Here is a 26,581-nt window from a genome sequence, read left to right on the forward strand (position 1 = left end):
GACTTTAGATATGGTAGAATTATGTACGTTAAATGTATAGATTTGTGTACATTCTTTTAAAAAATTTATACACAAAATGTTCACGATTTTCAAAGAATGTTCACAGTTTTTCAAAAAATATACACATTACGAACATTTAACGTACACATTTTTCAAAGATTGTACACAATTATGTACATTTAACGTACACAATTTTTCGAAAAACGTAACTAACTCTATACAATTAACATACACAATTTTCAAATAATTTAGAAATTTGTGTATCATACGTATACAATTTTTGAAGAATTTTTTAAAGAAGGTACACAATTTTGCATATTCAACTAAACATTTTTCAAACAATTTTAAAGAATGTATCCAATTTTGTATATTTAACTTGCACAAAATTTCAAAGAATGTATTGAATTTTGTACATTTAATGTTGGGGATATTACACAAAGTAATAATGAAAGAACAAGGTTAACATAAAAGACAAACAAAAAATAGATAACTTGGAGGCACTATAACGTTTTCCTTAGACAATATTTGCCCTCCACACTATTGTTGCTAAAGGGTTATCGCAAATTTGTCCCTAAGATTAACCAAGATATTGGATTTTACAGATAGAAATTATGGAGAATGACCACAAGATTTCTTGTGTTTCTCTTTAACTTATTTTTCAAGTGAACATAAGTCTCTATATATACTCATAGGGTTATTTACATCAAATATGGAGAGTTAAAATATTTCATAAAACCGTTCACAAGGCTTGAAACCTTTTCAAACTCTCTGAACAGTCACCAGAAAATTCTGCCAAAAAATCCTGATTTTCGATTTTTGATCAATCAAAAATTCCTTTCGATCGATCGATTCTCTTTTTGATCGGTCAAACAGGAATCGAGCAACGATCGAGACATCCAGAAACTCCAGGATTTTTTCTTTACCATTTCGATCGACCGAGGCAAAGTTTCAACTAATCGAAAATGCTTAACTTCAAATTTTCGCTTAGAAAATTCTAGAACTTGAATTTTACTTTATGAAACAATATTCTATAAACTCAAATATCATTGTTACAACCTATCCATGTATATACCTATATATACAACATTTAACATACACATTTTCAAAAAATGTTCACAAAAATGTATGAAATTATGTATACTCAATGTGCTCGATTTTTCAAAAAAATATAACAAATTCTCTTAGGTTGTTGCCGGATCAAACTGCAGCCCCGGTGCATGGTCATTCCAACTAGCTGGTGAAACTATGCTCTAAGCATTTATGATTTCTAGATGCCATTTTAGAAAACTCACTTGTATTCAATTATATTCATACAAAATGATAAAGTTCATTTATAATATCTTTCTTTATATTTGATGTCTAACAATTAATTTAGAACTTGTGTGACAAGTCCTTATTAACTTTTTTTTTTTCAAATGATTGTTACTTCAATTATTTGTTGCCTATAAGAAGTATTGCTTGATTTTTCAACTTATTTTCTTGTTTTCCTAGAATTTCTCCATGACTTTTGATGGAAAGCATGTGATATAATCTTTAATTATTAATTATAATGTATTAATCAGTTGGCTTTTCTAGTTCCTACCCTTGAAATCTTCAATAACAGGTTACAATAAAAAGATAAGAGTATTGCAAACGTATATATTCATTTTATAAACTGATAAGGACCATGAAATGTAATTAAACTATGGTAGGATTAGTTATTTTAGGTAAACACACTAGGGATCAAGGTCACGCCGAGGGGTGTAGGAATTTAACAACCTAATTGTAATAGAATCTGATTTTTTTGCCAAAGTAGTTGCAGTAGCGACAATCTTGGTTTGTAAATGAAATCAGCCTTTTCTTTGAAGTTTGAACAAACCCTTTTTAAGTAATGATTTTGCAATGGTCATTATCAGAAAATAGACAGCATTTATCATTATAATAAATTCTTTATTAAAAAAGAAAGAAAGAAATCGCATCAAAGTATCGAATGCGGCATGCTCACTCTGTTTATTAAAAAAAACATATTACTCAGTATAATAGTCTCACATGCTAAGACGACCAATGAAATAATAACCAAACAAATGATCATACACAAAATAATAATATATGTATACTTACAAAACGAAATTAAATGTATGTCATCTATCGCCAATAAATACTTAAAGACAGTCATTGAGTCTTGTTAAAAAAAAAAAAAAGATGGTAGTTGGGATTGCAAAGTCGCCATTTATTCATGCACCCTAAAGGTCGTGTTTGATTGGGATGAAAAGTAGAGAAAAAATGATAGAAATGACTATTTGGTTGATGAGGGAAATTGGGAGTCAATTTCTCTTTCTTTTTTTTTTCTTTTTTTCAAAAACCTTTGCCAAATAACCAATGGCAGCTTTAGGAATTTTTTTCCAAGATGGGTATTAAGAAACTTAAATTATAAAAATCTAATATAAAATAAAATAAAATAAAAACCTTCATATATTGACAAAAAATAATACGCAAATACATAAAGTTTTACAATTTTCTTATACGAATTTTCTTATTTTGAAATCATTGCATAATTGTCTCATTATCAATGCGACAAGCTACATTTCTTTCAAAATTTTAGTTAAATAAAAATTTTCTTGCACTTTTTTCTTTTTGTTTATAAAGTCCTAATATATTGTTAAGGGAACTAAAGTTTAAGGACAAAGTTTGGCTATATACTTTAATTATAACCTAAGACTACAACTCTCACTAAATAAATTAACATGATTACATACTTAGAAAATCTAATCATTGAATTACATGTTCTTTATATTCTTAAAAAACACCTGTCAAATTTCATTTCAATTGGATGTTATTTATTATTCGATCCATAAACTTATTTTTTATGAATAATTTTAGATTATAAAAACTTGAAATTTAAATATTTGATTGATGACAAAGTTATTGATCTTTGATCTTCTAGAAATTTTGCAAGTATGAAGGATATTAAAAAAAAAATACAATCCAATAGTGAATTTGTCAAAATTCACATCCAATGAAAAAATATTGAGTGAAGTTGTAACCTTAGTTTACAATACTACAATCAAGTTTGTTGTCAAATTTTGTTCAAAATTTAATTATATGGCCTAAATAAATTTAGGGTGGTTACATATTTTTTTTAAGGATAAAAAAATAATAAATTTTTTAAATTTTATATAAGTGTAAAATACTATTTTGGTCCATAAATTTTACCAAAAGTTTGTTTTTCATCCCTGAATTTTAAGAAATTCATTTTTCGTCCCTAAACTATTGAAAAGTTCATATTTCTTCCCTAAACTATTAAAAATATTTTATTTATATCTTTAAACTTTACTAAAAGTTTGTTTTTCATCCCTAAACTATTGAAAAAGTTCTTTTCATCCTTATTTTTGTCTCTATACTATTCAAAAAACCCTTTAGAAAGTTTAGGGATGAAAAAAGAACTTTTTAAAGTTTAGAGACCGAAAAAAAAACTTTTAATAAAATTTAGAGACCAAAATAGTATTTTGCCCTTTATATAATTTTATTTTTTCCAAGTTAGAGTGGTCCTGTGACCACCCTAAACACAATGTGGAGCCGCCACTGCCAATAACCAAATTGGTGTGATGCACCTCCCTAAGTATTTAGTATTAGTACCTAAGGGGTTGAGGAGGAGGGGAGGGGTTCTTGCAATAGCTTAGAAGATTTCTAACCATTTTACGGAAGTTTGAAAATATTAGAAGAAGAAGAAGGAAAAACTTTTTTTTATTAAAAAAAGAGTTTGTCAGATATGACAAATTAAATATTGACTTCTAAATTTCTCATTTTAAACCATTGACTTATTAGTCATGACTCTTGACAATCTAATCCTCCATCATCTATTGAAAACCACTAATTGAACAATCTATCTTGCAAAGGAAAATTTTTCACTAGCGCCTATTACACCCAAATTTTGTTGTGGATAGTTTGATTTTTCTTTACATTAGGTAGAGTGGAACAGTAGAGAGAGGAGATATCAAGGAAGAGAGAGAAAGAGAGAATAGTAGAGTTTTTTTTATTATTATTATTTTATGACAGAGAATAGTAGAGTTGGCAAAACAGTGTAGCTTGGGTGTAATGGGTGCCTAAGAAAAATTTCCTTCCATCATAATATGAGTAAATCTTTTAGTGGTTTTTAATAGAAATGGATGGATGGGGTTAGATTGTCATAACTTATGAAGATGGGGATTTAAAATGAAAAAACTAAAAAGTAGGGGTTTAAAGGGACTAGGTTTTTTTTTTTTAAACAGCTTTTCCCTTTATTAAAGATAGGATGATGTTAGAAAATTACAAATTTTACTTCTTGAAGCTTACAAACTAACGTATCTCCAATCATAAAAAAGTAATTCAAATATTCATTTATTATCATGTTGTTATCCACCCCTTGTATTTATTAGTCATTATCATAACAATTTGTAAATATTTTGGAAACCTTACCAAAGACTCTATTAGGCATATTTGAACTAATAAATGTGATATTTTTGTTATATATAATCATTTTTTTAATAATTATTATTTTTTTTGAAATTTTATTTTTTTAATAATTATTTAAAGTTAAAACAATTGAGGAGGGAGATTTGAAGCATTCTTCTCATAAGTGAGACAATGTAATTTCGCTGAGCTACCAATCTCTTAACATAACTAAGTTAAATTTTATATTGTAATAATTTGAATTATTTATAATAAACCCAGAAACTCTGGTGAATATGAACTTATGAAGTATTTGGGGTTTTGGGTTTTAGCTAGCAATAATGCGCATTGTATAGAAGCCAACTTGATGCAAGGCCAATAATCTTGCGTTACCAAAATGTCTCCTCCATCAAATCAAAATGTAAATTCAGCAATGGTTCCCATTGGGGAAATAACTTCTTCTAATGCACTAGAGTAGAATAAGTATGCATTTGGATTGCGTCCACATCCTTGTGTTTTTTTTTTTTTTTTTTTAGGAGAAGCATGTTTCTAAGTAATCAACGGGTCCCATGCACTGTTCACAGGACTCACAAACCTTTTTTTTTAACAAAATTTTCATTAAAAATGGGTCCCACAATACTATTCACATATTTAAAAATTATTTTACTACAATGTTTTCAGTTTTCAACAAAATAAACGGTATCCAAACAAACTCTAAGGGAAATCTTCTTCAATCCTTCTCCATCACTTGGTCCTGTAGAAAATGACATCAATTGAGTCCTACTCAAATATGGACTGGTTTTGAGCCTTCTTTTTCCTTCTTCATAACTCCAATACTGGAACAATTCTGTCACTCCTCGTAGTTAACACAGCCATTTTGGGGCTCCTTTTTACTTTAAAAGTGAAGGCCCTCGTACAAAAGCCATTTTCATAGTATAAGAAAGAAATCAGCAACACAATGATGTATCTAAATCCCAAAGCCAATCTCTCATGAGATTTCATTACTGACATCAATAGCCATTGGAACCAATATTTTCTGAAATTCTCTCTCACCCCAATTTATTATATCATATATGCTACTGCAATTGACACCCCTTCCCCCCCCCCCCCCCCCCCCCCCCACCCCCCACAATCCTTTTTTTTACAGTCATTGACACCTAAGACGGTGAAACCAAAACCGGAGTACAAACATACAACTCCAAAGAGATAACTTCTACATATATACCTGTAACACATATATTGAGTTAATCGCTATTCATCCATACGTCACGAAGGAGTTCATATCTCACAGTTTGATGGCCCTTTTCCTTTGATATCCAGCTGGGTTTTGATAGAACTTGTGAAGAACGGGAACCATCAATGAACATGGAAGCAAAGGGTGAATTCAATTCATCAAGCTCATCATCACTGGTGTTCGATTTCCTAAGCACCGAGGAGCCACTTCTTCTCAGGTGTGGTTGGCTTCCAACCTCTCCAATAATCTTTGCAACAGAAGCTGCCAAAGGTGGTGAATAGACTATAGGAGCTGCAATGCATGGGAAGTTCATCAGCGACTTCTCCCCTTCCTCCAGATGATCCTATATAAAACAAAACAAGAGCAAGAACACAGGAAAATCAGGCTAATCCTTATTCAATAGAAATGCAAGAACACAGAATAAAACCATGGCAGAGAATTTTGGTCCGGAGTCTGCCAAACCTCCTAATTCCCAAGGTAAAACTAGTAAGAATGCATTAAAAATTATCATTATCATGCACAGATGGAGCTATTCTTCTGAAGTACTTCTGGATGGATAGCTGAATGGACAGGGGCGGGGGGGAACAGATTCAATTGACTGACCTCAGAGTCCAGCGCTTCACACACAGCATCTGGAATTGGGTCTGGGCAAAACTCATCTGGAACAAAATTGTCGAGAACTCTCTTGATCAATGGCGCACCAAATGTAGGGCACACCTTCAAAAGTGGAAATAAAGCACCATAAATAACAGCTACAAATATTAACCATCCAGACCAGAGACTAAAAAGTGTGGTTTAAGTTCCAGCATTATACCTCTTTCCTAATGGATTCATTCAAAAGCATGTCCTTTGGAAGCATCATGAGATCGCTCAATGCATTAAGGATATGGAAAGGCTTGAAGTATGTTTCTTCTTTTTCATCATTGTCATCATGGTTATTTACATCTTCAAGTGAGTCATCATCGTCCAAACCAAATAAGTCACTCAGATATCTAGACCAGTTTCCAATCTGTTATACACAGAACACAAACGTTGAAAACAGTAAATTAGGATGTCCAATTTATATTTGCTCAAAACGTTGCATTAGAAACTCCCTGATCCAATGAGCTTTGGGGTACATTCTAAGGAATTAAGCACTATTGAGGAATGTCACAGGTCAATTATAAAATTGGAATCCAAATTTGATGGATCTCAAACTGCAAACATCTGATTTGGTATGATGTGATCAATATTTAAAAGTATGCAATGCATGGGGAAATGCAGTGTCTAAAAGGCCCTTTGTTCCCCCAAAATGCTGGCATTCAAGGGCAGCCAGATGTAGCACATTTACAGGATATATTTATTAACATATTAGGGCATACTTAAAGAGAAGAAGCATGAAGGAGTGATTCTACAATTCCAGGAAACAGTACTCAGTTGACACACTTAATTGAGAGGATCAAGAATATCTACAATTATGAGTAATGATCTGCTTTTAGTTAGCCTCAGAAAGTACAATTTGCATGGTTTACCGCATTTTTCAGTTGTGCACCAGCCCCAAAGCTTGATTTCCCAGCTGGAATAGGAAGAACCTTCAAATCACTGATGGGGTCAGATACAGGATCTGTTGGGATCTCATCTGCAGATTCACGAAGAATAGCATTGAGCATAGCCACATCTAATCTTGCCACGCATTGCTCCATTATCTACACCCACAAAAGGATGCATTTTAATGTCAGATTTTTAAAGAGAAAAATGGGGAGAGGGAGGGGGGGGTGGGGGGTTGATAAATTTTCATTTTATGAAGAAACATATTGAGAAATTAGTAGGGATAGATCCATGTATTAACAATTAATTTTGAATTTTCAAATTTACTAAAAGATGTTAATTTTTTGACCAACCTTTGTCATTAATGTACAGCAATATACCAACATGTGCTTGAAAGAGAGTGGAATGCATCTAAAAGTAGTACATACATTGTACTTTCACAACTTAGCATAGAAGAGATTTAAAAATTGAAGTTGTTTACATGTATTAGGAAACTATACACGGATATTTTACGATCTGATCAACTGACTTAATTTACAATATAATCAAGACAAATTTAAAACGGAGCAGATGATAGTTACCATTGCTACTTTGGTGGTCACTTTTTGTTCACTAATTTTTCATAATTCATTTGGTGCATTGGGATTAATAGCATCGACATATATTGAAAATAAATCACATTTTAAGGAATAATACTTGGACTAAAGTTCACATGTGAGAAAACATGTTGTCTGGTTGTGCCTAAAGCATCATTTAATTAAAATATATATTACTTATTAAGGATCACAAAAATATTAAAGTTGAGCAAAAAATGTGATGAATGAAACTCGATCTTAAAGCTTTTGTTAGTCTATTATGATCAGGTCAATTTGATACCATACAGGAGTAACTTTTATGCTAAACAAATTAGTGGATCTGAATGTTTGCCCTGATATTTTCCTTTAAAAAAAAAAAGTCTATTGTAAAAATTTACCAATCTAGACATCAGAGGCAAGCAGCCGCACTCATGCCCTCCAGCTCGGACAGGACAAAGTCTCTCACAGGCATCCCCGAAAGCCTGCTTCCAAAGGTCTAACGAAATGTCCCCTTGCTCTTGATCACCTGAACTAGACTTTCCAAAGTTTTTACTTGAGCTGGAACCCATACCTTTATGAATTGCTGTTGCAGCAGCAGACTGCATATGTGGAGTCAGAGTCTGGAAATAAAACAGTAAACTAAATCAGGTGAGATACAGAGGAAAGTTGATGCCTTATTTAAAACATAGTGTTTGCTATCATATAGTCATAGGAGAATTTAAAAATTGAATATAAAAGGGAGAAAAGGATTTGAGAAGTTACCTGCCACCAGATAGACTCAACGATTCGGGAGAAGATCCAACCCTCTATTTTTTCTAGTGCAGATGTAAATGTATGTGGGTCCTCCCATTTGCCAAAACTCCCATACAGAGTTTTTCCATTTTCTTCTCTTCCAGGAGAAGATGCTTTCCATTTTAGCATGGATGATACCTTGTTATTTCCCTTTACCCCACCATTCCTTTCAATATAAGCTCCAGCAGAGAGTGGTAGCTTTAGGTCCCCAGTGGCTTGGCTTATAATTGTTCTCAACACAACAGAATTGGACAACCAAAATGTCAACCTGTAGTCAAAAAATAGGAAAAACAAATGAGTTTTTATGAAAACCATATAAAACTTAAACTCATAATAGATAGAATAGAAGGCTTAAATACACTGTTGGTCCATAAAGTTTAGCCCATGAGCAATTTTAGTCCCTAAAGTTTAAGTGATCACTTTAAGTCCCTTGGATGACACGGCCAAACAAAAAACTAATACAACATCACTCTATAGGAACTAAAAGCAATCACTTTAAATTTGTTAGCAACTAAAATCGATCACTTTAAGTATTTTAGGAACTAAAAACAATCACTTAAAGTTTGTTAGGAAATCTATACTTTAGGGACTAAAATCACTCATGAGCTAAAGTTTAGGGACCAATAGTATATTTTGGCCAAAATAAATCTTATGCAGAAGATGATGCACAAGTTGAGTCTCTCAAGAAAATATCATATTCTTCTGATTTGTCATCTTTTGGTTATTGGCATATTTTTATTGTGTCGATGTAGAATGATTTAAATCAGCTTCAATTTTTTGTCTGGGTAAGACCATAGATAGCAAGTTCACACCCCCAAGGTGTACGATATTTCAAGATTCTGACAATGAGCAAATTCTCTTCATAAGTAGGTGGTTCTAATATCCACAATCAACTAATCATTAAAGAAAACCAGAAAATAATGTGGTTTAGATTTACCTCGGAACATCATTTCCACATGCTTTTGCTACCAAAACTAGTCCTGAAACAGAACTTCTGGCTGCAGATGCCCTCTTTGATAGAGAATTTTCCCTACTAGCATGAAGATACAGCCTTGAAAGGCGCCGAGCTGGAGCGTGGACCTTACTCATGGAACTTCCATGCTCAGCAACTACTGAATAAAGAGCAGCCTCAATAGAAGCCACTTCCCTTAATTCTCCCTCAAGCTTCTTTATTCTGTGATCCAATTGCTGGATTTTGCTGTCTAAAAGGGTACTTCTGGTATCCTTTGGATAAACTTTAGATTCTTTTTTATCATTGCTTCTGAGGTTTCGTGCAATGTGCAGTGCATCTCCAGGTACACTTACTTCCTTTACTTCGGTTTGCTGATTACTACTTACTGATCCATTGGTCCTCGCTATTTCTGTTGTTGACCTAACAGACTTGACATTCTTTAATCTGTCACTTTTAAGGACGTTGCTCTGCATTCCAAGATTTCCCCTGCTTAAAGAAAATGTATCGCCTTCTAAAGAGACTTGCACTCTGGCAGCATATTCGATATGTAATGGTTTATCTTCTGTAGAATGCCTCTTCTCATCCAAGTTGTTTATTTCATCTCCATTTTCATGTGGTTCCTTTTCATCCTCTGTAGCACTATCGTAGGTATCATCACCGGTTTCAGCCTCCTCTTTGTGATCCCTGCCAATTTCCTGACCTTTCCCATCATTTTTCCCATTAACTTGAGAACCACCAAACCTAGTGGAGTCTAGCTTCTTAACTACCGGGGAATTATTGTCTGGAGATGATACCTTGATAGAAAAATTGTTAGATATACATTTCTTGATGCTCTTTTGACCATTGCTTAAAACTGCACTCATGCTATCAGCAACCTTTTCATGAACTTCCTGAGTCAAATGCCCATGGTCATTGCTTCTAATGCTGGCATCAGAATCTTCCTCCATATTTTCATACACCAAAGATGAGGAGGAAGACTGAGCACCCTGAGAAGCAACATTTTGTTGTATTGGCATTGAACTAGAGTTAAGTGAGTTCAATATAGGAGCAGGAACATTTACTGGGCTTCCCAGATCAGAAGATAAGTCTATTGATGATGTGCAAGATGAACTCCTTTTTAGATTTTCATGTGATCCTACATGCGGCATCATATTTGATTTTTCAAGCTTCAGTTTTGAAGCCAGGGCATGTTCCTTGTTACCCCCTCCATTGCTATGTGTCACCATGTCTGGTCCATTCTGTAATACAATTCCAATTATTATATGACAAATTACAAAGCGTAAGTAATTTATAACAAAAAAGAGAATATAAATATATGGTACAAAACCCTTAACCAATAGCATGATGATTAATTTATAGGCACATGCATGTACTCATGTTAGGCCCACCAATATAACCAGAGAAGCAAAGGCAAATTGAATTTAGACAATATGAAAATTTTTTGCTATAGCATTTTGTCTAAACTTTATGTCCATTATTCATCTAACAATTCATGCACAATTAATCAAACAATTTACAAATCAAGTGCTCTCTCTCTCCCTCCTTCCCTTCCTCACATGTTTAAAGATCCTATTTATTTTATATATATATATATATATATTTATATATATATTTATGTATGTATGTATTTATGTATATATGTATGCATGTATGTATGTATGTGTATGTATATATATTTATACATAATATCTGCATATAAAGCCAAAGAATATGAACCTCTTTTGTAATCACAATGTAGATACAGGCACATTACTTCATTCATAGTAGAATCAAAATTGGCAAGTAGCAAGGAAAAGACTATGGAAGAAAAAAATAAACAAGGGTACCTCTTCATTTTGAGGATGTAAGCCCCCATTAGAGCCTAGAGCAGAAGAAACCGTCTGAGATGAGTGAGACGAAATATCATCATCAGTGAAAGATGCACTCTCAGCTTCCTCAGCATACTCTTCATTCATCAAGCCAGAAACAGATTCACCACCATTATTATCCAGCAACGTCCCACTCGATTGGTTGTCCCTCGACAAGGAACTAGTACGTTTCTTATCAACAGGTTGAATTTTGATAAACAAAAGCGGTTGATCCGTGTTCCTATAGTTCCTCTTGCAGTTCATTGGAGCACTAACGCTTAAGGTCTCTTTCACAAGACCATACTCTGCCAAATCTATTATGGCAGTCGCCAACAACTGGCCCTTCACGGTCTTATCCCTCCTGGGCTCATACAAGTTAAACTCCAAGCAATTCTTCTGAAATGTATCACCATCCCCACCTTTGACCGACATGTCCCTAAACAAAGTCACGGGCAGCCTAAAAGACTCATTGAATTCAATCTTTCCCTCACCAACAACCGACCCAAGTGATGGTACAACAGGGTTGGTAGAACCAGAATTCCGATCACCATTTTCCCATTGAATCAGGACGGAACGGAGTGATTTAAGCGACTGTGATGGGGGCCAAGGCTTAATCTCCTGAACATGGATCATATAATTGATTTGAACCGAGGTGCCACCCCGGTTCTTTGCTCTCAAGCCTAGAACCATGTTTTCAGAAAAAAGTTGAATAATTCCTAGTTATAGTTCCCACTTCAATCTGATCAGATATGTATAGTCACAAGCACCAAATGTCCCACACTTCAACCAAAAAAAAAAACCCAAAAGTTTGTTACACAGTAGAGAAAATTACAATTACAAACAATGAATTATCAAACAAAGAGTAAAAGATGAACTAAAGCAAACTCATTTCAAAGTTGTTCTTCCAATTGTTCAAGTATGAAAAAAAAATATTCATAAATAAGTGCTTTAAAATAAAATTATTTTAAAAAAACATTTAGAATAATCTCTTCTAAACTTTGAGAAAAAAACAAAAATCAGCAAAAAAAATGAGCTAAAAGATTAGAGATTGATAAGCACAAAGCTTAGCTATAACAGCAGCATTGGAATTTGAGCAACATGGAAATGTAGCAGTAAATAGTAATAATCAGCTGCTGAGTAATTTTCACAAATTGCTTTACAAGCATCAGATCCAGATTAATATAAACAAAATTTAACAAAAAATAATTATTCTTTGAGCATAAAATAGCTCAGACTAAGCAGACAAACTACAATGCAAGCATAAAAAAATTAAATTTTAAAAAAATTAAAAAATGTAGATGAAATAAAAAGACAATTTAGAAAAGTTACCAGTGAAGTTAGTAGCTAAAGATTCGGAGCAATGTCAGAGACAGCGAAAACGGTTCGTTTTGAATCCGATGGTTTACCATTTTTGAAAGAGAGAGAGATATTTAGCTGTGAGAGAGAAAGAGAGAGACAGAGAGAGACAGTGAAGAGGCTCAAGAGCTGTGACTTGTGAGTGAATGGTACCGACTACCCAGAATGTGTCTGATTAAAAAACAAAAAAAACATAATTATTATTTTTTTCAAAAAAGTGGAACTGAACAAAAGAGAATTTTCAATGAATTAATTATTTTTTAAGGGAAAGAAAAAATCAAAATGCAAGTTCTAATACTATGTAAAATGTCACAAGAATGGGATAATTGTTTATTATTTTCACGTGAATTTATTATTTTTTCTCCGCCCTTCACAATTTGTCATATAGACAAATAGGAAGCACAAACATAAATATAAGTATAGATACGGATAGGAGTAAGACACGATGATATAAGTAATTTTTGAAAAATTATAACATAAAATGATCGTTATAATATTGGTATAATACAGGTATGACATTGATACGATACCCTAAATAAAATATTAGATAATTGTAACACAAGTTTTGGTATTTGATGTGATCTTAAAATTTTTATATATTTAAATAATTGGATTTTAATTAGTTCATCAGCTAAAATCTTAAAAAAAAAAAAAAAAAAAAAAAAAAAAGGTTGAGAGTTGAACACTAAAATTTTTTATTTTTTTTAAATATTCAGATAATAGGGAAACGGCGTCGTGTTTATTGGATTTTATTAATTTAAAGTTTGGTCGATGTCGTTACTTATGACGTTTATTTTTTTTTTTATGAACACTTATGACGTTGGCTGAGATACGGACGCCTTGGCGGAAATGATTTTTCATTGAATTTAATAGGTTTTGAGAATAAATAACGTTAAAAGTATGCTTAACAGTTAAACACAGCTATTTGTGAAATGAAAGAGAGGACATTTCACACGCGCGGGTTATAGAGTTTGATGAACAGTGTCCGAGAGAGGTGTCAGTTGGACTCGCTCCTTTGGCTTTTGCCCAAGGAACATTTTGGAAGGTAGTGGTTTGCCGATTTACTGAGATATCGAATCAACAACTGAGTTGGTGCACGCTACCAAACTTGGAAGTGTCTCTTCCAACACACATTTTGGACATAAGCAAAAAGAAAGTGTGGAAATGTAGAATTGATTTTCATTTCTTTCTTTCTTTTTTGGGATTTGGACAAGTAATTAAATAAAATACAATTAGGTAGAAAATGGAGGGTTACTAGAAGAATGTCCTTTCTTAGCTGTGAAAACCTTTTTTCCCAATAACATGCAGAATATATCACATTCAAATCAACTACTGCATTATTTTTATGATTTTTTTTTCTTTTTTTGTAAAATAGATTGCGAGTTGAATTTTTCTATTTAGTGACGGTTTGGATTTAGCTTCTGGCGTCCACATTTCAACTCTTTTTTTTTTGGGTAGCCGCACTTGTTGACTTTTTGTTCGTGAACAGTGCATCCATGCACTGTTCATAGACCCACAAATTTCACTTTTTAATAACTTTTTCATTAAAAATGAGTCCCACGGTACTATTCACACATTTAAAAATTATTTTGCTACAGTATTTTCAGTTTTCAGTTTTCAGTTTCAGTAAAATAAGTTCTATCCAAACAGATCCTTAGACGAATTCCGTATAACATGCAGAATATATCACATTCAAATCAACTACTGCATTATTTTTATGATTTTTTTTTCGTTTTTTGTAAAATAGATTGCGAGTTGAATTTTTCTATTTAGACGAATTGATAAGAATCATAAAAAAATTTATTAAAAATTATAAAAGCTTAACCTAATCCATAATTTTTTTTATATAATTTAAAAATTGAGTTTAAATCCTAGATTTTTTTTTATTTTTTATGGAAACACTAAAAATACCAATTGAATTGCAAAGCGCTCTCAACAAAAACTTAAATATTTGTATTTATCACAATGTCACACTTATTATTTTTGAATAAAACATATGAAAGCTTACCTAACCAATAAAAGAAACTTAATTATTCAAAAAAAAAAAAAAACAAAACAAAACAAAATCAAAGTCACACTTTTTTTTTAATCTACATTAATTTAATAAGATTTCTCAATTCTTACTAGTGCATGTAATGCAAATGCATATGAGTTACTAGTTTCTTTCATTCTTTCTAAATCATTTAGGGTATGTTTGGTACAGTGTAATAGTTACTGTAATGGAAAGTTATTCATGTGTAATAACAATTTGGTTATTTTGTTACATCTTTATTATATGAATTAATTATTACAAAGGAATGACTATTCTTTAAATTGAAAAATAAAAACTAATCTTTTTTAAAATGAATGTAATAACTATTCCTTAATGCATACAGTATAATAAGTCTTAAAATTGTTTTCAAAAAAAAACTAAGTCTTAAAATTAATATATATATACAAAAATATAAATTTTCCTTATAATTATCTTTTACAAACTTTCCATATGTAACAATCAAACTTATAGATAGTAATAGTTATTCCATTATAATATCTTCTATTCCCAATAATAATGATTACTATTTCTAATGTATTATTAATTCAGTGTACCAAACATGCCCTTGATTACGGTGGTTGAAGTTTATGGGTTTATCTTAAGTATCATAACCATCATACACTAAAAAAAAACTTTTAAAGCTAACAAGGAAGGCTTAAAGCATGGACTTTTGACAACCTTTCTTATAAGGGCATTCGCATAAGCTCATTCAAAAATTTCTATCTATTTCAATATAAAAACTTACTTTCTCTATTATATATATTCACTCTTCAAAGCACTCCACATCATATTATCTATTTTACACTACATTTAATTAAAATATCAAATGCTCTTGGTGGTTTTAATTGTTTCTATTTTTTTAAGAAAAAAAAAAAACCACCATCCACTCACTTTCTTCATCCTTGAAATACATTAAAAATATAAATAAATAAATTCAAAATAAAAAGTGTCTGTATAAATTTATATAGATGTAAATGGATTTAACACGAACATAGACTAATCTGAGAGGTTTTAGAGGGGTTTTTTTTTTTTGAAGAGATGATGGGGATTGTTAATTGGGCAAAATGCGAATTTTCTTCTATTTGACAGAAAGGGATGTGAATGCCGTCAAGGAGCATAGTGTAATCGCTCAAACTCTCATGAATAATATTGCCCTTTGAGGGCGCGTGGGGATTAAACTGAAGGGGTTATTGCGCGTCGCTTTCTTGCTTGGTTGGCACTCACCGACATAATGCCCGGGGAGGGTGTAACCGACACACCATCCCAAGCAAGAATTATGGTTGCTTTTTCTTCTCTTTTGGGCCTTTCCCGATTCCTAATCCACAATTTCATTCCCATTCAATTTAAGGACTATAAACTGGGCTGAGTTAGCCCATGACTCACCCACGTAAACTATATATTATGAGATTCAGGCGTGAAAGTCTTTGATACTTATATTAATTTTATTATAAAAGATTTACAAATTAACTTGACATTGTAATTAGTGTCAAATCAATAACATAATAGATAAATTTTTATAATTATCATTTTTATTGTGAATTAAAAGTTAACATATCAATTTGTGAGACTTATATAATATCCATATGTTTGTTAAGTATTAGTGTGGAGATGAAACATAAATGAGAAAAATGATGGCCAGTTTCTTGTTGTATATAGAGAAAAAATATAAGCTAGATTTAATCATGCCATTTCCTATAAATTAATGACTTGTGTAATTCATTTTTAATTAATTTATTTATTTATTTTTTTTTTACTTTTAATTCAATTAAGGCTAGTCGAAATTTTGTGATCAAAGTCTTGGTATTGAATGTCTTATGATCATTACTCAATAGGCATCCTTAGCCAATATTACCTAGTATATGCATGAATGATAGCCTTTGTTGATTTAACATAAATTAATTTTCAAGCAATGCAAGAGTTAACTGAACTTGGGCACATCAAATCAACAATTTTCACCTATTCGTCATCAGGGGCTTTGTGCTTAATTATGAAACTTACCTGATGTATCAAATACGAGCTTAAATTTTACGCATATAATGTAACTTACAAGAGGAGGGGGTAGGTTGAAATGTCCACTTCTAGATGATCAATGCTGGCCCTTCATTTTCTACATAATTCTATTTTTATTGGAGATAAATGATACACTTGGAGCAATTTTGGGTAAATTTTACAAAATATAGCTTGAAAAAAGTTTTTATGCAATCTAGACTGGATTACCCGATATTGTTAGTTGATCATTTATGAGAAGAACAAGATTTGAATTCCTCTCTTCCATTGTTGTAAACTATCAACTGTTATTATAGTCAAAAGTCTTATAACTCAACTAATATTTTCTCATATTTTTAAGAAAGATGTTCAAGTTCAAATACAGTCATCTCTAGTTATCGAATTAAAAAAAAAAAAAATCAAATTATCAAAAACAAAAAATTACTTGTGTAATTTATCATGAGGATTGGTTTTACAGGTAAGATTGGACAGTCCTCCTTCCTTTGTTTTCAAATATTTAACTTGCAACGTGTTCAACCACATCTAATCTCTCTTTTAAGTTTTAATATTCTTTACTTTGAGTTAAAGCATAGTAACAAACAACCATGTAACCCAGTTTAGCACTTTGATTTTCGTTCCTAAAACTTCATAATTGGGTTAATCCGATTATCACTTATCAGGAGTAAATAACAAAGAAGATTTTGATCAGTCACCTAATAACTGTCACAGGATACAATCTACAAATGCGGCTAATCAATTTCCTTCTAAAATGGTTGTGTTACTTTACCCACAAATCCCAATCAATTATCAATGTTCTTCCCAATGAAGGACCGACATTCCACATATACTATCTCAAAACAAACCATTAAAGCAATTTGCTCTTTATTAAATAAATATTCTTGTTGTCGTTTGAGGTGGGTTGAATTAATAGGAGCCAAGCTTTTGTGTTTGTGTGTGGGCCGACTTTTGTGATTAGCTTCAGATTGAAAGCTGTCTTGTCTTGTGTGGCAATTCGTGGCCATCTCCAAAAACATTAAGCACAGTGTACCCTTTATATTTTATATATATATATATATATATACTTTTAAAAAAAAAATTGAAACTATATTATATTATATAAGATTTTGCTAATGTATGCTTCAAGAACACATAATAATTTTCATTTAAAAAAAAAATATCGAGAATGAAAAAATATTTACTATTTTTTCAATTTTCAAAAAAATATTTCCAAAAATTAAATAGATTAATGTGTGATCTTGGGCACATATTAGCCTGACCCTATTATATATACTTAGCTTAACGCACCCCAGATAGATAACGCAAGCAGCAGCAGCCAAAAAGAATATAAAGCCGCGAGAGAAAAGATTATTGCCGGACTAGGCAGTAGCACAAAAAACTGTATGTTCCTTTATTACTCTCTTGTGTGTTTTTTTCTCCCAAAAAAAAAAAAAAACTCCCTCTTTTTTATACTTTCGTCATTGCTGCATAAAAGACATAATTTAATGTAAAAATGAATATAATTAGTGGACTTTAACCATTTAATAAATAAATGTTTGAATTTTTCATAGTTTGTAACACAAAAATTTGTAATATCTTTAAGATTATTCTAATATTTTGGGTTTTTTTTTTTTTTTTTTTATACAAGATAAAATTTTATTCTAACCTAATCTAAGTGTATATGTGTATGAAACTCCCTCACGAAGACTTGAACCCCGACCATTTCCCCCCACACCCCACAAGCATTTATACTTGTGGAGTGACCATCGTACCAAGGATGTGCGGTGTTGGGTTTTTTTTTTTTTTTTTTTTAAGATTTTGTTAATAAATACACTAGGTAAGATGCATTTAATGTTTTATTCTATAATGTTTCTATACATTTAAAAAATAAATAAAGTTAAACTGTACATATATATCCAAAAAAGAAAAAACGCATACAACCCCAATAAATTTGTGCTTGTAAGCCAATGAATCATTAACATGTGTATTTTATTTTTTGAAAAGTGTGCTTTATAACTCATAATTAAACATTTATTAGTCTTTACTTGATGTGATATTAAAGTTTTTTGGTTTATTTTATTTTTTCTAACGTTGCTATAATCTAAAATTATAAAATATATCACATCATATTAATCTCACTACCTTCTTAAACAATGTAATGTTATATTCTTGTATTGAGATCATATTAATGTAAGATTACAATAATATAATATTACGGTGTAATGTAATAATACGGCAAACCAAACGCCCCCTTAAATTGGTGAAGGTATCTTATGCCTTAGGCATATAGACATATCTCTCAATGATAAGTGGATCCTACACATATGAGACATATCTCTCAATGACAAGTGGATCCTACATTATAATGAAAAAGATGTCTCATAAACTCGACCCATACGAAAATTTCTCCTTAACTTGAGGTCTTTCCAAGAATAATCCTAAATTGATTCTACTTAAATAAATAAAAGAATAATCCTGAAGGGAGGACAGCATGTGCGTGAGTTACAGTTAATTATTAAAATTTTAACCATGAAATAAGAATTTTAGAAGTAAAGTCAATACTCCTTAGGCAAAATTATAAAATACACTCTTTACTTTGACCAAAATTCAATTCAAATATCTAACTTCATTTTCCTTCAATTAAATCCTTTAAGTTTTAAGTTTTTATTCAATTAAAACCTTCGTGTTATACTTCATTAAATGTTACAGTCAAGCGTCCCAATTTTGTTTTTGGTTTTGGGTTTCAAATTTTTTGAATTAAAAAAGGTTCAGTTAATTATCAAAAAATAGTTTTCATTAAAAAAACACACACACACATAGAGAAGGAGAAGCAAATCATGTAGTGGTGATGTTTGTAGGGTCGCTGTCAAGAGAATAGAAGCATCGAAGTTTTGGAATCAAGAGAGAAGCGAATCATACAAGTTACAAGCAGTCGAAGTTTTAATTTTTTCGGCGATAATGGCTCACCGATTCACCGGTGGTAGGGTCGGCACCGCTACACATAGTGGTGGTGATGTTTGTAGACCCAGTGCACCATTTCAGAAGATGGGTTATTAAAAAAAAAAAAAAAAATGGTATAAAGAACAATCACCCAACAAGACAGGCATCACATGCCAACAAACAAGGCAATGCTCAGATGAGAACGTAAGGCAATTAACAAGAATTGTCAAAGGAAATATATTACTAGCATATTAGTTTTATTTTGAGTATGAAATATATATTAGCATATACTAGAATAAGAACAAATTTGACAAAAATATATATATATATATATATATATATGGATTGGATTCAAGTTACACCTGGTGTAACTCTAGATTAGGCTATAATAGAATTTATATCGTGTATTAAAAAAAAAAAAAAAAAAAAAACAAACAAACAAACAAACAATGACTTTTTTTTTATGAGTCATGTTAATGGGTTCCTTTAGGGCAATTGTTAATAAACTATATTAGGTAAATTTTAACAAAATTTTTATGGAAAATATAAAAAGTTATCTCAAAAATTAATTGTTTATCACTTTCTCATAAAATGTTTCTAAAAATTGTTCCTAAACCAATGTTTCCTTAACATTTCCTTTTCTTTTCTTTTCTTTTCTTTTTTTTTAATAATGAGATAGGTCTTTTAGGGTCTGTTTGAATACAACTTATTGCTGAAAACTGAAAATACTGTAACAAATAAATTTTAAGTGTGTGAATAGTGCTATGAGACCTAATTTTAAAGAAAATTTTGCAGATATCTGTACTTGCGGATTCCATAAACAGTGCAAGAGACTCACAAAAAACACAACCGCAGCATAAACACAAACACAAACATGTTGCTATCCAAACTAACACTTGATAAAGGGTCACTTTTAAAAAATTTTGGGGGCCTTGGGCTTAGGCCTAAATTGCCTAGGACTGGGGCCACCCCTTGTTGTACCCAACACAATTTAATTATACCTTTGCATAATTTGATAATTTAGTGTGTATTTGACAGAAATTAAAATGTCAACTTAGTTTTGCTATTATTCATGGGCCTCACTTTTTGGTACTATTCGTGAATCTCACTTTACTATTTCAGTTTTCAACTAACTTTTATTTTTATCTACAGTATTTTCAGTAAAAAGTTTTCAATTTTAACAAAATTAGCAAATTCCAAACAGACCCTAGGGTAATTGATTAAAATAAACTTGGGGTCAATCTTTCAACCCAACACCTATATAAACACAAAATAAAAATGAAGGTTTTAAAATAATCCAACCTCCTATGGGATAAAAAAATAATAATAAATTTCAAAATAATTTTGGTTGTAGTCCGACATCGTTCAATCTTTTTTTTTTTTTTTTTTGGGGGGGGGGGGGGGGGCGTGGGGGGGTTTGTTGAGGTCTGAATATACCATTCAAAAAAGGCACTGTGCACAAAGGCCTACCACTATTATGTCTTAAACAGAAAATATAACTAAACAACTTTTATTCTACCAAAATTCAGCAGTATAAAAGGAAAAGCAAACAAAAATGAAAATTTACAACTTTTTACATTTCACATTGCTGTGAGGGAAGGCAGCCCAAATGCAGGCATACCTTGTGTGGCTACAAATTTCAGGAGGCTTCTTTAGAATGAATCTCAGGTGTTGCGCTATCCATAAACTTACAACTATGTTGTAGAATCTGATCTCTGATCAGAATCAGCAGTGGCTTGGATTTGAGCTGCATATTGTAAGTTCCAAAGGACATCTTCAAAAGAGGGACGAGATAACAATTCAGTAGCTATACATTTGTTTGTGATGGATACCACTATTGATAACGACTCTTGCGAGCAAGTGGTCAACACTATTGGATCCACAATTCGTCTTCGACCATCTTGACTGCCAAAGGATGCCTGTGGTTCATGACTCCAGGTCTTAGAAACATACCATCTCAAACAAAATCAATAAAGATGGTATCTAAGACAAATATTGAGGAAAAGAAAAGGAAAATATTCAGAATGTTTAGGCAATTCATTTTGATCTTATGACACTTTAAAAACATGACCAGTTTCGATCCTCATGTTTTCTAGACCAAAATTTATAGCAGCTCAACTAAGCTTTGTTAACAAAGAATTTGAGATCTCATTTCATTATCAATGAAGACAAAATTGATATTGAGATCAATATATATAACCTAAATATAAATTTATATGGAAAAATAAAGTACTCATCTAGAAAATTATAGATTTTATGTTTATTTATTTTTCAGACTGAAACAAATGTATAAATCAAAAGATTTGGAAATTTTATATAGTTGTTTCAAAATTATCATTCATCTGAATTTGTGGAATTCACCTCCACTAAAGCTTTGGCATACCATTTCATTTAGGAGAAATACTTCTCCTTTTCCAGTCACTATAGGCCCAACAAGTGATTCGAGCAATATGAATCCAAAGTTGTAAACATCATCCTCTGCGTTTGTTCGATGGCTGCAAAAAAGGAAGTAATAGAGTCAGCTATTTAAAGGAAGTGCATTAAAGAGGATATTAGTGGGCACTAGGTAGCTGCAGTAACAGTATGACAGTGGTGGTCATTGCATAAGTGAAGCAATAATTGTAGCAACAGTGGCAGTATTACTGCTGCTGAGGCGGACAGCATGTTAATTATGGCAGTGTTCATGGTGGTAGCAGCTTTGACAATAGTAGAGGTGAGAAGACCAAATAACAGCAAGGGGGATGATAAGGAAACTAATGGTACAGAAGAAAAGGTGTTTCTGATAGTGGCATGCACAGTAAATGGCACCAATGATGGTGATGTTGCATGTGGCAGAGTAATACCAGTATGAAGGTAGCGCTGAGACCAAGATGGAAGTACTGCTGTATATACCAAGAATTGGATACTCAACCTCAGTGTCATTTAAGCAGTGAAAAGGGGGCTCATCATTAATGATTCATTCTCTTTTTGGATCCAAAATAATACATATATAATGCATATCCCAAGATTGGATCCTCATGCTTTTTAATTGAAGAAAATCTTCATCAGAAATGCACTATCAGTTATAATGCAATTATTATTTTTTAAATCCAACATAACAATATTTAAGATGCGACTCCAGTAGATAAAATCAAGCATCAAATTGAAAGGTATTCTATTTTAATAAATCAGGCAATAGGTTGTATCATACCATGATTTCAGGTCTTCTCCTTTCGCCTACAGAACAAACAGAATGTGTTAGAAAAGACTGCTTGGTGAACCAAGATAACATTGCACACTCAACCTAAAAAAGCCAGGCATTATACCTCAAACTTTTCGATTTCCTCTGTGATGATTGACATCCCATAGTCACTTAGCTTTGCAATCCCATGCTCATCAAGCAATATGTTGTTTGTTTTTAATCGGTTATTCAAGCAACCAGGAATTACACCAGTATGTAGAAAATGCACAGCCTTGGCTACTCCAATTAAAATTGCCAGTCTATCTGACCATTTAAAAACCTTTTCTGGACAACTTTCTGCAAATTATATATGTAGCTAGATTACATGCTGACAGCCTCCAATATGTAAAGCTATGATACGTAAAATATATAGAAAAGCACCAACCCCCCCCACCCCAGTACAGACAAGGAGGGGCCCATCTTAATTCAAGAAAAAGAGTATGGTATACACACTAAACCATCAAAGACAGATGCACAGGTGCACACATATTTTCATATATGAAGCTAGATTAAAGTTTACTGTGGTGCTATACTAACCTGACAGATGAGTGCGATAATTCCCATTAGGTACATATTCATATACAAGAAAAACTTTGCTGCTACTGGAATCATCTTGTCCACTACCATCAATGCCATGACCCAAGAAGCCTACCAAATGGGGATGGTGAAGCTTTGAAAGCAGATCAAGCTTAGCTTTAAGGTTTGGAATCGAACATTTCTTCACCAAAGACAGAGAGCGTATGGCTACATAGGTCCCATTCTCCAATTGACCTTTATAAATCTAAAAATTTATAAATAAATAAAACAGAAGTTAAAAGAGCTAGCTGGCAATGGACATATATAATGTGATCCACCAATTGAATGCCACATATACATTTTTCTCATTGATTTCACAACAATTTCAAGATTTTTTTTTTTTTTTGAGAGACACAATTTCAAGATTTTGATAATAATAATAACCAAAATACTAGGTAGAAGTTAGAAGAGCTTAGGTGCTTTGACAAATTTCTAGCTCCCCCTTCATCTTACAAATAAAATTCCTACTTTGTATAATATGCCCCTAAAAAATTCCTACTTTGTATAATAAGCCCCTAAAAAATATGTATGTGATGCTCAAAATTAGTAGGTTAATCCAAATGAATCCCCCTTTTTTGAAGAGTCCATGAATCATCTATATTTTCGTTGCACATTCAACTTTCGACAGTTACCTTCCCCATAGAGCCTTCACCAAGAAACCTTGATGAATCAAAGTTGTTTGTGGCTTCCTTCAACTCCTCAAAAGAAAACAATCGACAGATGGGTGCTTGTGTCCCTAGCTTTGCTGCTTGAGAAATGAACCCTAAAAAAAATAGAGGCAAGGTTATCACTTTAGGCTCTCATATGCACCACAGACTATGGTTTACACATTTATGATTTAGTCTCTATTCATATATTCTAAACTACAAAATTGACAGAGTGAATTGGACAAGCATGTCTTGGATTTTGAACAAATGATAAGAAAATAAACTGATCAACGTGGAACTTACTGGCATTTGCAAGGAGCTCAGAGGAAATCCCAGTTGGTGTATTATCTTGCACGTTCTTTGACAATACATGCTGCTCCTGTGTCCTTGAACGGCATCTTTTACACAAGAGTAGAACTCCCAACCCCAAAAGCACCATAACAAGAACAGCTCCACTAATGACAGCAACTACTACTGCTATATCTCTTCCTCTGGATTGTTTACTGTTTATAAGACAATGCGATCCTTCATGCTGATCTTTGGAATCACAGGACAAACAATTTCCGTCAATTTTAACATATCTCTTATCTGAAGTACTGTTCAAGCAAGAAGGAAGTTGGCCTATCAACTTGTTACTAGACAAATCAACATACCCAAGTTTGTCACCACAACTTAACTCATCTGGAAGTGACCCACTGAGCATATTAGACCCTAAATTCAAATAACTGATGTTTGGTAAAGAGAACAAGGCAGAGGGAGGAGTTCCACTCAGATGGTTGAAAGATAGATCAAGGTGTTGAAGTTTATGCAACTCACCAAATTGCTCAGGAATCTCTCCTGAGAGCGAGTTATTGCTCAGTAGCACTGTAACCAACTCTTTGGGCATGACTGGTAGTTCAGAATCCAAATGATTTTCTCTTATATCCAATAAATGTAGATTGGTTAAAGTACTCAAATCAGGTAATTTGCCAGAAAGCTCATTGTGGGACAGGACAAGATCAGTGAGTGTCTTGATTTTGCTTATAGAAAAAGGAATCTGACCCTTGAATCCATTACTCTTCAAACTCAAAATGGTGAGGTTTGAAAATGAGCCCAACCAATCAGGGACAGTGTCATTGAAATGATTGGAATCCAGTGTCAAAGTATGAAGCTTAACTAGTCTAGATATCTTAGGTGGAATTGAACCATACATAAAATTTGAGCTCAAATCCAAAAGTTCAAGCGAATATAGCCTATGAATCTTATCAGGAAGTGGTCCCCAAATCCCCAAACACACTAAGCTAAGAACTTTTAAACTGGTTAACCTCGTCAATGTAGTAACAAAGGAATCAATAGAGAAGCTTTCAGATAGTGTCATATTGGGAATTGCAAATCCATGGAACTCACTGACCTTGACAAGCTTATCCCCCATAATTTTGAGCTCAGTGATAACACTGTCCTGGCATGTGATACTCACATGTGCTGATTTAGGCAAGTTGCAGAGGTCTCCATAGGAATTTTCCCAAGTTTGCAATGAGGAAGGGTACTCCAAAAGCTTCCTTATCTGCAATAAAACTTGGGTCTGGGAGGGATGTAACTCATAAGAGCTTGGAATGAAGAAAACCCATAAAAGAACCACTAGAAGCAGCAAATTCAAATTTCCCATTCCACGAGTGTTCGAAGCTGTAGACAGTGAAATCATAGTTTTTAAGGCAAACAGAATCAGACCCACCAAAGATTGTTAAGCAGTCATGAAAAAGAGAGCTCCATTAGAGAATTCACCTGAAAAAGAACGTACTTTACAGTGACTTGGAAGGAAATTCAAGAAACTAAAACCCCAAATTTAGCCTCAGATGCTCTCCAACGACTCTTGGTTAACCAAATTCGAGAAAACCCATGAAGCAGAAGGAGCTGAAATCCAAGACACTGACAGAAAAACAGAGAAAGAAAAAATCTTCCTGAGGAAAAATCAAAAGGGCAAGTTTTTTGCTTTCACGGAAAATAGTAATGCTCAAACTAGTTGGTCAAAAACCCATGTAGCAGCAAAACAAGGAAGCATGGAGAACAAAGCAAAGTTCATGAAAGCATTTCTCTTTTATATAAGTAATAAGTTCCAGATAGTTAACAGGAAAAACTTAAAAGAGAAACATTGGGAAGATGAATGCAATAAGAAAAGTCGTAGCAATAATGGGTTTTCTTGTTCACCGATGAATGTTTGCGTCAATAAAAGAAAATTGAGGCTATAAATGGAGAGGTAGTTGGAGAAAAGCCGTACAAGACAGTGTCAAGGCATTTATTTTTAATGCCTCTCAGAGAGGTCCCTGTGTATGTGAGTGACAATTAATGGGGTCGGTTTTTGCCTTCAAGTCTCAAGCGGAAGAGTGAGGACTGATACAAGAATGGAAGGGAAGGCACTTTGTCTTTGTCTGTGTGTGTGTGTGTGTGTGAGAGTGTGAGTGGACAGTGTGTGTAACTAAAATACTGGCAATTTTTTTTTTGTTCTTGTTTCTTTTT

General features: G+C 32.6%; 2 protein-coding genes across 4 annotated transcripts; both read right to left on the minus strand.

The window, feature by feature from the left end:
• Positions 1–5,436: 5,436 nt before the first annotated feature.
• LOC126714646 (uncharacterized) lies at positions 5,437–12,853 on the minus strand. Its single transcript, XM_050414876.1, has 9 exons — positions 12,664–12,853; positions 11,314–12,114; positions 9,473–10,725; positions 8,506–8,803; positions 8,142–8,363; positions 7,153–7,326; positions 6,456–6,650; positions 6,245–6,358; positions 5,437–5,984 (listed from the first exon to the last, which is right to left on the minus strand). The coding sequence occupies exons 2-9, from the start codon at positions 12,022–12,024 to the stop codon at positions 5,652–5,654; spliced, it is 3,300 nt and encodes a 1,099-aa protein (XP_050270833.1). The 5' UTR covers positions 12,025–12,114; positions 12,664–12,853; the 3' UTR covers positions 5,437–5,651.
• An 8,226-nt stretch (positions 12,854–21,079) lies between these two features.
• On the minus strand, positions 21,080–26,522 carry LOC126714647 (probable inactive leucine-rich repeat receptor-like protein kinase At3g03770). 3 transcript variants are annotated; one of them, XM_050414879.1, is made up of 8 exons: positions 25,850–26,520; positions 24,392–25,750; positions 24,074–24,204; positions 23,403–23,646; positions 22,951–23,162; positions 22,836–22,861; positions 22,029–22,140; positions 21,080–21,564 (listed from the first exon to the last, which is right to left on the minus strand). In XM_050414879.1, exons 2-8 carry the CDS (start codon positions 25,731–25,733, stop codon positions 21,340–21,342), a joined length of 2,292 nt encoding a protein of 763 aa, XP_050270836.1. In that variant the 5' UTR covers positions 25,734–25,750; positions 25,850–26,520; the 3' UTR covers positions 21,080–21,339. The 3 variants fall into 3 exon arrangements, with proteins under 3 accessions (XP_050270836.1, XP_050270837.1, XP_050270835.1); XM_050414880.1 differs by having other exon boundaries at positions 22,007–22,140; positions 24,392–26,522; XM_050414878.1 differs by having other exon boundaries at positions 24,392–26,520.
• Between the last annotated feature and the right edge of the window lie 59 nt (positions 26,523–26,581).

The sequence above is a fragment of the Quercus robur genome, chromosome 2 (assembly GCF_932294415.1).
Source record: "Quercus robur chromosome 2, dhQueRobu3.1, whole genome shotgun sequence".
Classification (NCBI taxonomy): Eukaryota; Viridiplantae; Streptophyta; class Magnoliopsida; order Fagales; family Fagaceae; genus Quercus; species Quercus robur.